Below are 16,197 nucleotides of genomic sequence, written 5' to 3'. Positions count from 1 at the left end.
AAAAGAAAATTCTATTAGTCCATAATGTTCCCTCAGCACCCGGACCCTCCCCTGTGCTCTTCATCTCTTCGGCAAAGTATTCAAATGCAAGCCCTGCCTTACCTCCCCGTGTCTCTTTTTCTCTAATTATCCATGAGGTCAGTAAGCAAAATGGGGAAGAAGCCAGGAGATCAATACAAATTATCCCTGAGCAAACCAGTGCTGACAGTTTGAATTGCAGCATATGTTTACCCAAAATCAGGCAATTTATCTTAATATCAGGCGAGTAATGCAGCAGGGGTGAGAGGTCACACAATCTCTCCACCTCATAATTACCCGCCTCTAAAACAGGAAAGTGGTATTGATTGGCCGCGGGCCGGGAAGCGGGCGTGACTGGAACGTGCCAGTCCCCCCCCCCCCACCCCATCCTGCACCCGTATCATACACCACCCCTCACCCCAGCCCACCCTACCCCCCCCCTATCTTTTTTGGTCCCTCCTCCCCTTTGGCTAGACTTCCCACCCAGTGCAGGATTTATGGGATGTGTGTGGAGGGTTTCATGTTTCCTTGCAGCGACTGAAGGGGGTGGGGGGGGGGTGGAGGGGTGGGCCATGCTTCCTTATCCACACCCTCCCCTTTTGACATATTGTGTTGAAACTAATTTGGGCATGCATGGAGTCATGCAAGGGTATCGCAGCGCTCGATTTGCGTGTTATACCTTTAGAAGAGAGTAAAGATTATGACAGAGTGTGAAGCTAGAACATAATGATTTGCCAAGGATTAAAAAAGGCAGGATGTGGGTGTGAAAAAAGGGGTGGGTGGGGGTGGGGGGGCTCCTGTCACCGTGTGTGGTGTAAGATGAAGTAAGGGGAACAGTCCCGATGATTCTTGTAAAAACTCAGCAGATGAAAGGAAATCTTTGCTTGGAAGAAGAAAATGTGTGGCGCAGCTCTACGAATACACACATTTATTTCCCAGACAGAATATAAGTGCTCAGTATATATCATCAGCAGCTCTTACAGGATTATTGACATTGTCTGTCTGCACCAGTGTACATGCAATGACTACAAAACTGTCAACTCATCAACTGACAGCACCGTTTAGCGCTAATGCAAGTCTCCATCAGCTGTCAAAAGCATTTGCATGAAATCAATAGCAGATGGCGGTCTGTGTCACCAATTTCATTACGCCAGGGTTGTTACAAAGATCATCTCCATGATAGATGAGATGGCGACATGTCGACATGTGGAGATCATGCCTGACGCCCGGACTGCAGAGCCATGTTTAAACCTTAATTTGAAATATGTAATCCCGTTAAAAAAAAACCAAACAAAACTCTGATAAAAGTCAGTTTAAACTTATCTTTTTAAGGCTAAAGGATGTTCTCACCTCCAAAATCACATTAATGATAATTCTTATGTCTGCATTTACAGTAGGGCATCATTATCATTGCAAAGGCACGTCAAACGGAACCCCTATCCTAAACCTAGGTCTCGTCCTGTACTGTATGTCTCCCCGGCTGTGTTCCCAGCATGCCTGGCGGGTTGTGTAGGCCCCAGCTGAGGCAGAGGACAGGAGAGCGTGATGTATCACCCTGAGAGAGCCCACTGACAGCCTCTGATGATGGATGGCCTGATTATGGAGTGCTTTTTACACATACACAATTTACATCACACTGAGCAGCGGGGTCTGGCAGGGCTGCTATGCACATTCACTCTCTCGGCCGGGCACTCACACACACGCACTCTCACACACACACACACGCACTCTCACACACACACACACACACACGCGCGCGCACACACATATTTTTATATATATATGTGTGTGTGTGTGTGTGTGTGTGTGTTTGTGTGTATGTGTATGCATGTGCGCATTCACATGTGTGGGACAGCCAGAGTACATAGATAAGAAAGGGGTTGGAAATAACAAAAGAAAGGGGGCAAATTCCCTGCTACAGCCTTGTCATGTACGATCAATACGGCAGATCAATCCTTTATTAAGGAGAAGATGGCGTTCCCCCACATTGCGAGGCAGACCTTTGTCGTTTCGGGACGCATGATGACATGTCAAATCAGATTTCCAGCAGTGTATGTTGTGGTGGCGTTGGGTTTACTCAGGTGTGCCGGACCAATAGGGCTGAATACCACTGTATTTGCAAGCTAGATCCTTGCTATCGATTAGCACCCTGCATTGTCCATGCTTGAACACATAATTGCTCCATTTGATCATGGTCGAGTTGGCAATTACTGTATTCTGGGTTTTTTTCTTTTTTCCAGAAGTGGTGCATGTGTTCGATTGTGTACATGTGTGTAAGTACATGAACACTGTCTGTATGCGTGAGCGGGTTCGCTACGTGTGTATTCACGGCAGCATGTGTGTTCAGATGAGAACAAAAGAAAGGCGACATAAATGTTCTTTTTCCTGCCGTGACTCCCCGGGCCCGTGCTTCAGTGGCCCTTGCCTGAAAGAGTGTGTGCGTGCGCATGTGTGTGCGCGCGCGCGTGTGTTTGTGCGTGTGTGTGGGATTGGCGTACACTTGCGTTCGCTTTCTCTAGCGTTCAGCAGGTTCAGCGAGCTGTGCGGTGTTAATGCTGAAATTACATGCTGAGTAATGAGTGATGGGCCAAATTACAGGCTGAACAATGAATAGAGGCAGGCAGTTCTTATTAGTCTCCATAGAAAGCCATTGATTTATGAAGCGCCTTGCTCGGCGGAGTTACTCTCCTGAAAATGATATCTACATTGAGAAGTGATGTTCTCTATTAAGTCGTTCCTTCCCCCTTTACACCGCTCTCCTCCCTTCCTGCCCCCCCTCCTCTGCCACCTCCTCTCTCCTCTGCCCTCCCTCCCTCCTTGTCCTGCCTATGAGTGTACACATGATTGTTTAGAATCAGGCGGAGCTGTAAGGAAGCCTTCAATTACCCATTAGGACTGTCAGACATAAAACGCCCTGCTCTCACCAAAGTCTGGGTTATGATTCATTTACTTTGTGCCTCTGATTCATCGCCCAATATGCCTCATGCCCCAGATTACTATTTGAGGGGTGGGAAAGATTAATGGCTCCACGGGATCTGCTGCCGTATTTCATGGGCCCTCTGTTGCACTACAGTTGATGCAGAGGGGTGAAATGACAGCAGCTTACACTAGATCAATGTGTGGACAGCCTTTCACAGATTATTAAAGCTCTGTTAGATTAAAAGATCCCTGCTATGTAGTTTGCTGTAGTCAATATTCTCAAGCAGCTAAAAAGGGGGAGGGTCCCTCGGAAGAATTCTCAGACTGATGTAGGTCATCATGGCTGCTAATGGAATAACACTTGGTGACACAAGTGTCAGAAGAACCCGTGTCATTTTCTACTCCTCGTGCGCCCCCCACCCCCCCCGAGCCGCTGATGTTTCATGAAACATTGTTTCACCCCAGAGGTTTCTTTGAAATTAGGCATTCTGGAATGACTTTTGTACTGTAAACTCTAACAGATTTCTCAATTAGTTTCTTCCCATCTCCGTCAGAATTAGCACTGAAATGGTTCTAATGCTCACGCTTCCTCTCTTTCAGCCCTCAATGAGCCTACCATCGACTACGGTTTCCAGAGGCTGCAGAAGGTCATCCCAAGACACCCCGGCGACCCCGAGAGGTTACCAAAGGTCAGTACAGTATCTCTGTTGCGTAGAAAAGCATCAAGCAGCAGTAAGACAGAGCTGTCTAATGACTTAATACTCTAAATGTGACAAATAAACAAAACAACATTACCATCAACGTGGAGAGCCCTGTAAACCGTAACAGCTTTGCTTCACATATGTGGCTTACCCACTAACCAGCGTGGTAATTGTATTGGTTTTGTGTGAGGAGAGAGGCGTAAACTCTCTGTGTGGTAAAATAGCTCAATCAGGCGTTTTCCTCTCCAGTAGTCTGTGGAGATGGTAATCTGGTCAGAAACGACGTCTGCACCCTCATTACCCCACTCATGTTTTCCTTTCATTTTCTGCAGCTCGATTTGGTTTAATCTTTTGTTTACAGAACCCTGTGCCGTAAACCCCCTAGTCTTACTGCAGCTAATAGACAAAGACTGCATGTTATTATGCTTTGCCTTTCTTATTGTTTTCTTTTGAACCCGGGTGAAGGAGTTGAAAGCCACACTGCTTTTAGACACACCGGTGTGGCACATAAACGGGCCGGAAAGTAAGGTGCACAGGTTTTTTTTTTCTTTTTTGTTTCTTTCTTCTTTTTCATTTCCCTCCCATGCAGAAACTCTTTGATTCTTTGATTCCTTTCATTCCCTTTGATTCTTTGACTCGTTCCATTTCCGATTGATAAAATCTATCTCTGTGTTTTCATTAATTGCTACCCTGCCAGTAACCATTTTGGGAACTTGACGTTCCAGATGTGTCAAGTGTAATAATATGACTGATTAGTACATTCAGGACCCCTCAGCTTGTAGTAAAGTGGTGGCCACCTCAGAGTTTTAATAATACTGTAAAACCGTTAAAGACCGTATCTATTAAATCCCAGCATGCAACACAGCGATATCATTAACGTCCAATGGACAATTTAATAAAGAACAGACTGTGTGGTACCTCTGGATGTTTGACCAAGGCAATGTGGGAAAATAGAACATCACAGCTAGTCGCTGGTTCACTATATGAAGTGTTTCAATTAGACGCCGTCCCCGAGGAGACAAGGAACAACATCAAGACATGAAATGTTACTCTAATTTCAACTGTAAACCTAAGACCAAAAGGTAAAACCCACTTTCCTGTTAATATCTTCATGACTTTCCTTAACTTCGCAAGCACCGCTGGTCAATCCAGCTGCACTCTTTTCAATTTTATAAAGTCACCATGTCTTTGCAGAAAGACAGCAGCATTGCTTAACACGGCTTTATTACAGAGACCTTGCTTCTTTCCTTGAATGCAAAGGCTGCAAGACAGATTTTGACACTGAACCCAAGATTAGTTTCCTGGGCGTGCGTATACTTAATATAGCACGGTCTCCCAACCTTTGCATGAAACAATCACAGAGTGAGATGAAACCCTGCACTTCCAATAAACAACATAAATATTTGATTTGCTCTCTAATGGACCCAAATATGGGGTTCAGGGGGCATGTAAATGATCCCACCAAGTGATTCGTCATTGTTAAGCTTGCCATCTGAGGGTCAGCTCTCGGGGTCAAAAGCACATTCCCAATAAAACAGCCGGCGGCAGGCGGAGGCTTGCATGTACATTTGGAATGAGAACAGAAAACAGCATATAGAGAACAGCCATTACAAGGGTGCAGGTGAGGTAGGGAAACTCTATAAAAAGAAGATAAAGCTGGAGGACGCGCGGTGTGCATTAGCAGAAAGGCAAATCGACACCAGGCCCACTCACCGCCTCGACCCCCTCCCCCCCTGCCTCTCCACCACCCTCCACCCCTCCCATGACTTCACCCTCCAGTTGATAATATTACTGCGCTATTGATTTCCACCAGCCTTCTCCCTGGGACCAGTAAGACACGTGGTAATTGTAAGGAGACAGAAAGCCAATATGGGAGTGCTCATGGATAGCAAGGGATGCACGCTAATATTGTTGCTACACAGAGAAAAAAAGGGGGGAAGCTGCCTCTGATTGAAGTTTACCTCGTAATTCTAAGACAACATCGTAGATGACAGTCTGACCCTGTGGGAGGAGTGGAGATATAAAAATTCAATGCAAAGTCCAGGGTGAATATGAAAGTAATAAGTGTGAGCAGTCAAGTGATGAGAAAGGAGATTGGTTTGCGGGCATCGCGTTAAGTGAAGAGAGACTTTGGAATTCACCCTCCTTTTTAAGATCTTGTTATAAAACAATTTTCTATTCATAATATAAAAAAGACAATTTATAATACCATTTTGTGCCCTCTGGCAGTAATGGACAAATAGACTGGATATCACATTATATCACACTCAATTTCTCTCTTCTGTAACAAATTAGATTCATTATGAAATTAAAAGTGGAAACTCAATATTGTTTTATTATTAAGTTGATTGCTTTGGATTCTTTTCTTTCCTCCCAAAATGAGCATAAGCCCATTCTTCCCCAATTCTTTGTGTAATCCACAAGGAGAAAATATTACAAATGTGTTCATGTCAAGCAATTACCCATGTATTTAAATGAATCTCTCTTCCTGTGCTCTTTGAAGTACCTTCATCTAATGGCCCTATGCTTCTAAATGCATTCATTACCTCAGGCTAGAGCTAACAGAGTAATTGCCTTACAGTTTTATAATGGCATTAGCACTGCAAGCTACATAACCTAGGCCCTCTTTTATTAACTGGGATAATATAAATACAACATCCATGTTAATCTACTGCGCCAAGAATCACATTTGGACTGTTTTCTGCTGCATCTTCTTGTTATTAGCTATTTTTTAATAACACCTAATTCGTTATGGCTCCCTCTCACGTTTTTTTTTTTCCCCCTCAGCAATAAGGTAAAAAAAAAAACCAACCAAACAACAACAACAAAAAAACCCCGGAGTTTCCATCGGAGGTGATCTGTCATCTAAGCAGCTCCATTTAAACAGTTGTTGAACACGAGACCTTTATGCAAAAATGAGGGAAAGAAGAAGCAGAAATCGGTCACGCATTTGTCACAGAACAAAAGAAATCATTTGAGGCCTTTAATTGTTTCAATTTAACATGGCGTGTTCTGATATGTCTCCATGACAAGAAAGCCAATTACACTTATTCTGGAGTAGTATTCAGATTTACATGGAAATGCCCTCAGAACACTATTCCGTGTTAATCGTATTCACAGCATGAGCTGATGCGCATGAAAGCGTCTCGTCAGAAGCAAACAAACTTCTTCCTTGATTGGGTGCAGCACTTCTCATCATCCGCGGATATGACGAGGTTGCCACTTAAGCATAGCCTTGCGAGTCAGCTTGGTTAGTTAAGACACCACGCGGTAAACGACAGATTAAGGATGAGAGGCAATATCGTTTTCTCTCCTCCTTTTTCCAAGCTGTCCTTATGTCACTGCAGCAAAGTGCCATATGGACAAGGAGGGAGAGGACGTTTTACAGAGAATGAAACATGGCTTGTGAACGCGACAGTCTTAATTGCTTTAATTGTTGTTTAAAATTGAGAGCCATGTAGGAGATCTTGAAATATGATAGAATAGATTATTGGTAATTATTAACTGCAGACAAAAAGAAAGAAAGCCACTTTATCTCACTCAGCAAGAGAGAGAGAAATCTGTTCTGCCTGATGAGAACACATCAAGACAGCTGGTCCTCTCATTTAGTCTACCTGCCTCACGACAACCATAATTCTTTATTTGTATGCAAACTAGATGCATGCAACGTTGAGCATACACACCAATTTCAGAGGTAAATGCCCATTCTAAGAGCCACCCATCCGGTAACTTGGGGTGGATTAAGCGATATGTTTCTATAAGAGAGCATGGCATATGCTGGAAGTGGCTTCTACAGTGATTCATCTTGATAAATCAAGGACTGTGGTAGATATGCTCCTCAGGATGAAAGGACCCATACACACACTCCGTACACACTACATACGCTGTGCCTTGGAAATGCAGGCCAAGTCTTGGAGGCCGCTGTTTGAAGGCGCGAAGGCTGTGTTTACATTCATTTACGGCAGCTGCCGTCTTAATCCCACACTGCTATTGCCAAGTGATGGAACACTTCAGACAAATTACCGAGGCCCGCAAAAGAAAACAGCGAATGTGGGAAGAAAACAAGCACCATCTGAGATGTTTCTGGTGACAGATTTGCATTGCTTTTAACCGGGGTTCTAACAGCACACTCGACAAATCTCTGCTCTACAGCAGGTGACAACAAGCAAGCGTTTTTCTAAAACACACGCAACAGCCATGTCTGCAACTTGCCTTTGTCAAATTAAATGCACTCTAAAAGGACGAGAGGGTTTCCATAGAGCATATTGCCTCCTGTATTATAGAAAACAAAGAGAGCAGTCTGGTTGCTTGAGAGGGATTTAATTGTAAGTGCTGAATTCAAAGAGCAGATAAAGACACACAAAACGGGCCAAACCCCACCTAGCTGAAAGCCCGAAACAGAGTGCGATGAACAGGATCCGGGGCCAACTCATTTTCGGTGTTAAGAGCCAAAGCAACACAGCTAATCCGCATTGTCAAGAGGGGGCAAGCATGCAGACATGGATAAGACCACATCCTGAGCATCCGTGTCCCCAAGGCACAAGCACCCAGCTCTAGCTGGATGGGAAGTCATTTGTGAAGTCCTTTGCAACAGCCAGTCAAAGAGGTTAATTGAAAAATTCCTTAATGTCATTACAACAGAACTAGATTAACCCAGAGCTAATTCACTTTATTGTTCTGAAGAGAGGGGACTCGGCGCTGAACTCTGGAGCAAACATGAAGCCCAGAATCAGGGTGAGGTGTTGTTTTTAAAGGACTATGCCAGTTTAATTAAGATAGGGAACATTATTCACTGCTCTGCATGGTTGGAAGGAGCAAAGTGGTAGCGCTGTATAAATACTGGTGCCTCCTAAATCAGGGTGGCTTTTATTTAGGCCATTGAACGTTGTAATGTTGTTTTGGATATTGTTTGTCACTGTACGGGCCGCCGGGGTTTCCAACATAATCCGTTTCAGTCTTAACATTGGCTGTTTTCCTCATCAGGAGGTGTTACTGAAGAGGGCAGCTGATCTCGTCGAAGCCCTGTATGGAATGCCCCACAACAATCAGGTCTGTATCCACACATCTGCTTCAGCGCTTACTGTGAACCTCTGGTCCAGAAACCATTGAACATGCACTGATAAGTCTCACCAAAGGGTATTTTCACCACTCTATCTGGAGCGATGTAGGCTACGTGCGATGCGAGTTAACCATATAGCCATGAACCGCACATCAAAGCAAAAGCGCAGCTATAAAAAAACATAAATAACAAAACCTCTGCCTTCTCTGTGCTTCTCAGGAGATCATTCTGAAGAGGGCAGCTGACATCGCCGAGGCCCTGTACAGCGTTCCCCGCAACCACAACCAGATCCCCTCTCTCGCTAACACAGCCTCCCACGGCATGATGGGAGTCAACTCCTTCAGCAGCCAGCTAGCAGTCAATGTGTCTGAGTCACAAGGGAACGACCAAGGTATGTGATTTAGGGGAGGAATACATAACACAGTGGTGCTCAAAAGTGTGGTCCAGGGACCTGCAGGGGGTCCTTGAGGGAATTCCAACGGGTTTGTGGGGAAATGAGAAATAGCAGGGCTGCAACTAAATAACTGATTATCGTCACAATTAACTGATGAATCATCAAGTCCAGGGGGCCTAAACTTTTTCCCTTGGAGGGTCAAAACTGAAACTTAATGCTAAGATCCCAAGTTCTCCTAATTTGATATTATTTAAGCATGTACGAAAAAATATTGTAATGTTTGAAGCAAGCAGAGTCATGAGTCATGTCATAAGTGTCCTGAAACACAAGAAATTAGCCCGCAACATCAGCCGTTCAAGAGCATTTTTTTACTTGGCAAAATCGAATTCGCAACATCAGTGATAATGCCTGTATTATTTGACATCTGGTGGGCCGAACTGAGCGTTATGATGAGCTAATTTTGACCCGCAGGCCTCGCTTTGAGCAGCCCTGGTCTAGCAGTCTGCGGAATGTCGCGAAAATTCGGAGAAAAAGTTCATCACAGAGTTCAAAGTGACAGGTTTAATTTGCTTCTTCTTGTCCATCCAATATTCAGAGCACAATGATTTTCTGTGACAAACCACAAAACAAAGAAGTACATGTTTGACATGTTTGCTTGAATAACAATGGGTGAAACTATTATATGATCAAAATAGTTCAAGATTGTCGCAGCTCAAGGAAATATATGTTTTTTTTTTCATGCATTATAATGACAATTATCATATTTCATTATCACACATGGTAGGATAGAGTTAACGGTCAAGTTTAGCTGCTTCTTGTCTTTTTAATTTGGCATCAACACTATGTGCAGGTATAAAAATGTTGGATTGCAACATTCTGTTTCTATCCTTCAGTCTAATCAGTAAAGATCTCCCTGGTAAATGCGATAAAGAAGGAAAGAAATGAACACATTTCCCTTTCTCCATCTTCCTCTGGTGTTATTCAGTAGGCTACAGCCGGAACACCAGCAGCGTGTCCCCCCGGGGCTACATTTCCAGCAGCACCCCACAGCAGTCGAGCTACAACACCGTCAGCAACAGCATGAATGGCTACGGCAACGCCGGTATGAACCTGGGAGTGCCAAGCTCCCCAGGGTTCCTCAACGGATCTTCTGCCAACTCCCCATATGGAAGTGAGTAGCTTGCCACTATCGCACGCTGTAGTAGCACTAAACTGCTGCTGATTTAATTCCAGTTCCCACATTGGTTTTCACTTCAATGAATCACGTATGACAGGGTTATAACGTTATTGATGGTGATAATATATGACTATTCATTCACAGGGGCTTGCTTGCTTCTAGTCTTGTGGCAGCCGCACAGTTCAGAGTAGAAATAATAATTATTTTTATGTGTATTTCACCATATGCCACCTGAGTTTGTTCAACCGGACAAGATGTTGATGGTAGGGGCCTGTGAGTACTGATCGTGTACCCACCCAACCATCCCCCCCACCCCACCCCACTGGCAGTAATACTATCCCAGCCTTACCTTAACTGCCCTCTCCCTCTCTAGCACTACTCACAGCACGTTCTCACTCTCACCCTCCCTCCTTCCCTTTCCCTCCCTATCGTCTCTGCAGTTAAACAAAAGAGCGCCTTCGCCCCTGTGGTCCGACCCCAGGCCTCCCCACCCCCCTCCTGCACCAGCGCCAACGGCAACGGACTGCAAGGTGAGCCCCCCTCACCCCCTCATCCCTTCCCTACGGACTACTGGTCAGATACCGCTGCTCAGGCCTCTGTCCGGTTTGGTGAGGGACTAATCATTACAAATATATGCATTTTGACAGGCCAATTTACACCTTTCAGTTCACACACATTCACAGAGCATGTCTTTACACACACACACACACACACACAGACACACACACAGACACACACACACTCACACACACACTCTCTCACACACACACACGGACCGCAAGTGTCGTCTCACGTCTGTGCAAACATGCACATACATCCTAGTTGCCCCCTTATACAAATGATCCCCTCTGATGTCGCAGGAAAAGACCTTGCCAGAATTGTTTTAGTAATTATGTTTATTAGGTTTTGTGCATGTGTCATGACCAACATGATTGCTTTGAAAACAAGCTTAGCCGTAGTGTGTGCCCCAAGATTAATAACATTGGGCTTAATGAAGTGGGAAATTAAAGTTCATCTTGCTACACGTTCATACTTATTAATACATGTTGTGCAGAAATTAATGAGCAATGCCTTGCCATCATCTGCGCTGGCAAACTTAAAAGCATTTCAACCATGACTCTACAAATATACTCAGAGCAATATAATAATATATCATCCCAGCAGTTCAGTAGTCGCCTAATTGTTAAAACGTGTGAAAATACTGAATATATAAACTCTCAGGGTGAGGTACAGTTGCTAATGATATCCTAAGCAGATGGTCTTGGTAAAATAACGGAAGCTACCTTTGATCTCGCCTAATCTCTCTTGGATAATGACGCCGAAGCAGGACTCGGGGAGAATGTAGGGCTAATGCACTACAGTGTCGGAGAAGATAAAGAGATGAGGGGAGGAAAGAAAAGCAATCTGAGGAGTGTCTAGTACTGTGGCATTGTGGCATTGTGGGAAGTGACCGTGTTGTTGCTCTGCCTTCACCATGGCCACGTCTCCCGGGAGTGTGAGCCACTGTTTGCCATTACTCCCCCCCCCCCCCCCCCCCCCAACACCAGGAGAAATATCACACATAGCAAGAGTGGCATGCTGGGGGGGCTGAAATGTCAGAGCAGGAGGGAAGTTTTTAAAGTCCCCCCCCCCCAAACACCACCACCTCCCTGTTAGGAGGAGCAGCAGCAGCAGCAGGCTAGCGAACATGGCAAACACTCACAGGCACATACGCAAACAGGCACATTAAAGGCATAAATTCATACACTCGCGCGCTTGTCAGATGGCTGCACACACTAGCACCACACACACGCACACACACAAATACATGCATGCACACAAAAGTAATATTGTTCAATTTTTCTTTTGAAATTTCCATACCTGTTCGAAACCTAAATAAACTAATCTCCTTTCTCTGTCTTTATGTGTTTTTTTTTTTTTTCCCAGCTATGTCCGGCCTCGTTGTCCCTCCAATGTAAATGCACTTTCGTCATCTCAAGCACCAGTCTACACCACACTACCACTTCACGGGACACCCTCTTAAGCACACAGCAAAAAACAAAACAACAACAACAAAAAAAAAACAACGCTGGTGTAATGTATAGTCAAACGCTTGTTCTGTTTTTAAAGATGAAGAAAAAAAAACGAGGATTTTTTTTTCTTTTAAAAAGACTCTCGCAACCTGCAGAAAAAAAGGATTTCACAACAAACTATCATTTCTTTTTTCTGTGGGATTTCTTTTTGTTTGTTTATCCGTCCCCACTCGCACACACCTGTACACACGCACGCACACACACAAACACACACACACATTACACATTTGTACACCCTTGAAGAGGACACAGGGATGATGAAGGGTTTTATTTTGTATACCTGTCGGGTTGTGCTTCGGCTTTGGATCAACCACACACATTCAATACTGGAAGGGACTCTGTGGACTCACCATCTGGTTGTAAAAAGTAAAAACACTGATGTACAGTACATTTGCCAATGAACTTGTTTGCCTCAGAAATTGGTTTTTTTTTTGGTTTTTTGGTTTTTTTCTGTTTCAACTCTCTTTTAATAGATTCACAAAACAGTTGTGTGTCTTTATAATGTGACTTTTTTGTATTTTTATGTGTGAGAAAAATAACACAGGGGCCAAGACAGTTTGAATTTCAACTGGAAAAATATATGAGATATATAATGTAGAAAATTGATCATAAAAGTACAACGAGTTAATTAAAAAAAAAAAAAGGGAGGAAGGGGACGGAGGGAGGGAGGGGTTGGGGGCTGGGCGGGTTAAGGTTGTATCATGTTTCATTCCTGCATTTTAACTTAAATTTTGTAATTTATTGTAGCTAGAAATCATCTTCAAAAAGGTTAAAAAAAATCCTCTTTGATTCAACAAGCACACTGATGTGTACAAAAACACTGCTCTGTTGATGAATATGATGTACTTCCATGTCTAGAGCTTCCTTTTAAGCAAGTGTGTTTTGCCATGTTTTTTCAACTTTTTTGCTAGCACTGTATATTAATGCATTCCTAGGCTACTGTGAAGTCTGTTTCTTGTTGATGAGGAGCAGTCTCTCTCCTTCTAGCTCCAACTCCCTTATGTGTTTTATATGTGGTTTAAAAAAAAAATAAATAAAAAATTGTAGACTATTGTGATATTGCCAAACTTGTGCTAAATATTTATACATCTGTCTTTTTCATGTTCTTTTAGATCAACAAAAAAAAAAAACATCTTAAAAAAAAAAACAAAATTAAAATCCATCGAGAATGTAGGAGTATAGTAGTTCATTGTCATATTTCTGTTCAAATACACACTTGCGCTCACTGAGGGAAATTTTGTAACATATCAACTATAAATAATGTATTTATCTCTGAAATTTTGTATATTGCTTTTCATTATGTATGTATTAATCGTCATGCCCTTAATATAGTGATGCAGCACAGATAATTCAGCCAAGAACTGTTGCCTTCATTTGTTTTCTTTTTGTATTTGATGAAATGCAATGTGCATATATTTCATGTGTATCCTCAAAATTTGTGTTACTCCGTCAAGACTCTCTGTCCATTTTTTTTAAAGGGGAAGTCAAACTTCATTGTTTATTTTTATATTGATTTTAAATTATCTATACAGACCATTTTGGAGAAAACTTTGTTGGTTGTATTGTCAAATAAATCGTTTGTGACCCATATGATAGTTGTTAAGATCCAATAGAGACTAATGTGCATGAGGGACAACCTTGGAGATAAAAAAAAACACTCCATTTGTGGTTGTATTATTTTCTGTTTTGTAGAATGTATAGAAGTCATTTTTACTCACCACTTATGACTCTGCCACATAGCTTACATGTGTTTACAGGGAAGAAAATTTAAAAATGTCAACATTTGGAATGGAAACAGAAATGAATAAGTGATGTTTTATTAAAATTTTCAGTAAAAACACAATAGCTCCTCAACTGTGGACTTCTTCAGTTTAAAGTGCAGTTTGACTGGCAGACAAACTGACAATCAGAAGACAGACAAACAAGAAAGTAATAATCATTACAAAAAGAACAATAATAATAATAAAAATAAAAATAATTAATAATAATCAAGAGGAACAAACCTGTGATGCATCTGTAAGTTGTAGTGTTTAGACTTTGCCATAAAGATAACTGTTTGAAACCTGTGGAAAAGTGTAACATCCATAAAAGATGGAAACTGCTCTTAAGTCATATTCTTTCCGCAAAAGCACTATGACATTGTGACATCTTCCTACTAGTCTTTGTATCAGCATCTGTGGCGCTTCAAAGCTTCATTGTAGTCGTTCATAAACAGTGCAAGCTTTTTATTCAAAGCACCCCAAATGGGGCTCATTGAAATCCCTCATTTCATTGCATTAAGCCACCTAGTTAATAAAGAATCAATACATTGAAAGAGCAAGGTTATCCTTTGTCTATAAGAGCTGGTATCGTTTTGAACCTCTTATAGTTTGAGCAGCTGAAAAGGGGGGCCACTGTGAAATCTATACTCATCAAGTGGGTCAAACAGAGGGATAGGAGTGTTTGAGGGAAGAATAGTGCTTCTCCTTAAAAACAACTGAGCGTCTTATCTGGCATCCCGAGCGTTCGTGGAGAGCAGGTCACAAAATGTCAATTTCTCATCAAGGCAACATTGTCCGAGGCCACCTCTCCCTTTAATGCACAATTAAACGACTGCAACCTGAGTGGCAATCAGCATATCACAGCTTATTATGTCAACCAGCATGCACAGATCTCACGGCACAGAAGATAGTCCAGGAAGCTGCTGATAGCGCGGAAAAAGGACAGATACACTCAAAAGAGCGATTTAATTTTCAGCTGTGATCGCCCGGTGCTTCAAAATCATTCCCTCGATAATCCAACGTGTCTGATAACAACAGCTTCCTGACACTGCATTATCTGTTTCACAGGTTTGCACCCATCACCTTGCTTACTGCTCATGAAAAAAAAAAAAAAAAATCTAGGCTTAACTAGGCAAAAAAAAAAAAATTAACAAAGGAATCACTGCAGAAATATTAACCCAACTGTGCAATAAAAATAAAAAAAAATAAAAAAAAAGGCAGGAAAGTTCTGAGGGTGTGAGTGCAATCAAAAATGACAAGTTTGCTCAGTTGTTGCCAATTTTAAGAGCTCTGAAGCCTGGCGGGCAGGCTGGAGGTACAGTATATTGCCTCAGCAGGTTTCTCTGTACCCAACGACCAGCAACTGGCTCTGCCACACCACTCAATCATTCTGAGAGCCTCTTTATTGGAGAACTCTAATGGCCACCCTCCACCATGATCTTAATGTGTGCATTAAATATTTATAAATCCTGGGTCAATAATGCCCCATAACCAGAGCCTGACAGACCCCCACCACCACCATGTGGCTGCCTCCCTCTCAAACACAGGCAAAGGTCAAGGGGTCACGCAATCAAAAGAGAGCGAGCCTCACCACATCCATATGTTGCCACTCTTATCAAGACTTTCCTCAGTACTGGTTATCTGTCAAAGGAAAGAAATATTGAAAGCAATATCGATCTTAACTAGACTTGCGTTGCCGAGGGCCATGCTTCAAACATCTGCTCGTGGATTGTTATATTTCAAAAAACCCTCCTCTCAATAATATAAGCCCGAGCAGTAATATTGAACATCTCTGCCTCATGCAGACTGCCTGAGCATGACTAATTGCCACGATATTAATAAGCATCACTGCAAGATTTTTAAGAGCTGATATGCGCAATAAATATTTTTTCATTAGCGGCGGGTTAATTGCGGGAGCCTGGCATCTCCACGGGTGACTCGGCCGCTTTAGGTGACCACATCCAGGCTGCGCTCCTGTGCTGTTCAGGTGAAAGATTGCGCTCGGGTGATAGCGCACACAAAAGAGTGGCCGGACAATGAGCCAGTCAATGGAGAGCTCCAGTTGAAAGAGTCACAATGGCCGTGCATGCTGGGAAT

At 43.0% G+C, this 16,197-nt stretch overlaps 1 protein-coding gene across 13 annotated transcripts in view; it reads left to right on the top strand.

Moving 5' to 3' along the window:
- The window catches only part of LOC147247400 (transcription factor COE3), a 66,888-nt gene extending 53,879 nt beyond the window's left edge, over positions 1 to 13,009 (top strand). For 4 of the 13 annotated variants that reach the window (XM_086181356.1, XM_086181355.1, XM_086181360.1 and 1 more), the window contains exons 11-16: positions 3,538 to 3,626; positions 8,622 to 8,687; positions 8,917 to 9,088; positions 10,077 to 10,262; positions 10,709 to 10,876; positions 12,195 to 13,008. In XM_086181356.1, the coding sequence (XP_086037482.1) occupies positions 3,538 to 3,626; positions 8,622 to 8,687; positions 8,917 to 9,088; positions 10,077 to 10,262; positions 10,709 to 10,876; positions 12,195 to 12,226 (713 nt within the window). In that variant the 3' untranslated portion in view covers positions 12,227 to 13,008. Of the gene's footprint in view, positions 1 to 3,537; positions 3,627 to 8,621; positions 8,688 to 8,916; positions 9,089 to 10,076; positions 10,263 to 10,708; positions 10,877 to 12,194 lie in introns of all 13 variants that reach the window. The other 9 variants (XM_086181358.1, XM_086181357.1, XM_086181367.1 and 6 more) reach the window with 5 other exon arrangements.
- Positions 13,010 to 16,197: the final 3,188 nt, after the last annotated feature.

The sequence above is a fragment of the Aulostomus chinensis genome, chromosome 16 (assembly GCF_037954235.1).
Source record: "Aulostomus chinensis isolate RoL2024-O1b breed Wild chromosome 16, RoL_Achi_v1.0, whole genome shotgun sequence".
NCBI lineage: Eukaryota > Metazoa > Chordata > Actinopteri > Syngnathiformes > Aulostomidae > Aulostomus > Aulostomus chinensis.
This window is presented reverse-complemented; position numbering and strand designations above follow the sequence as displayed.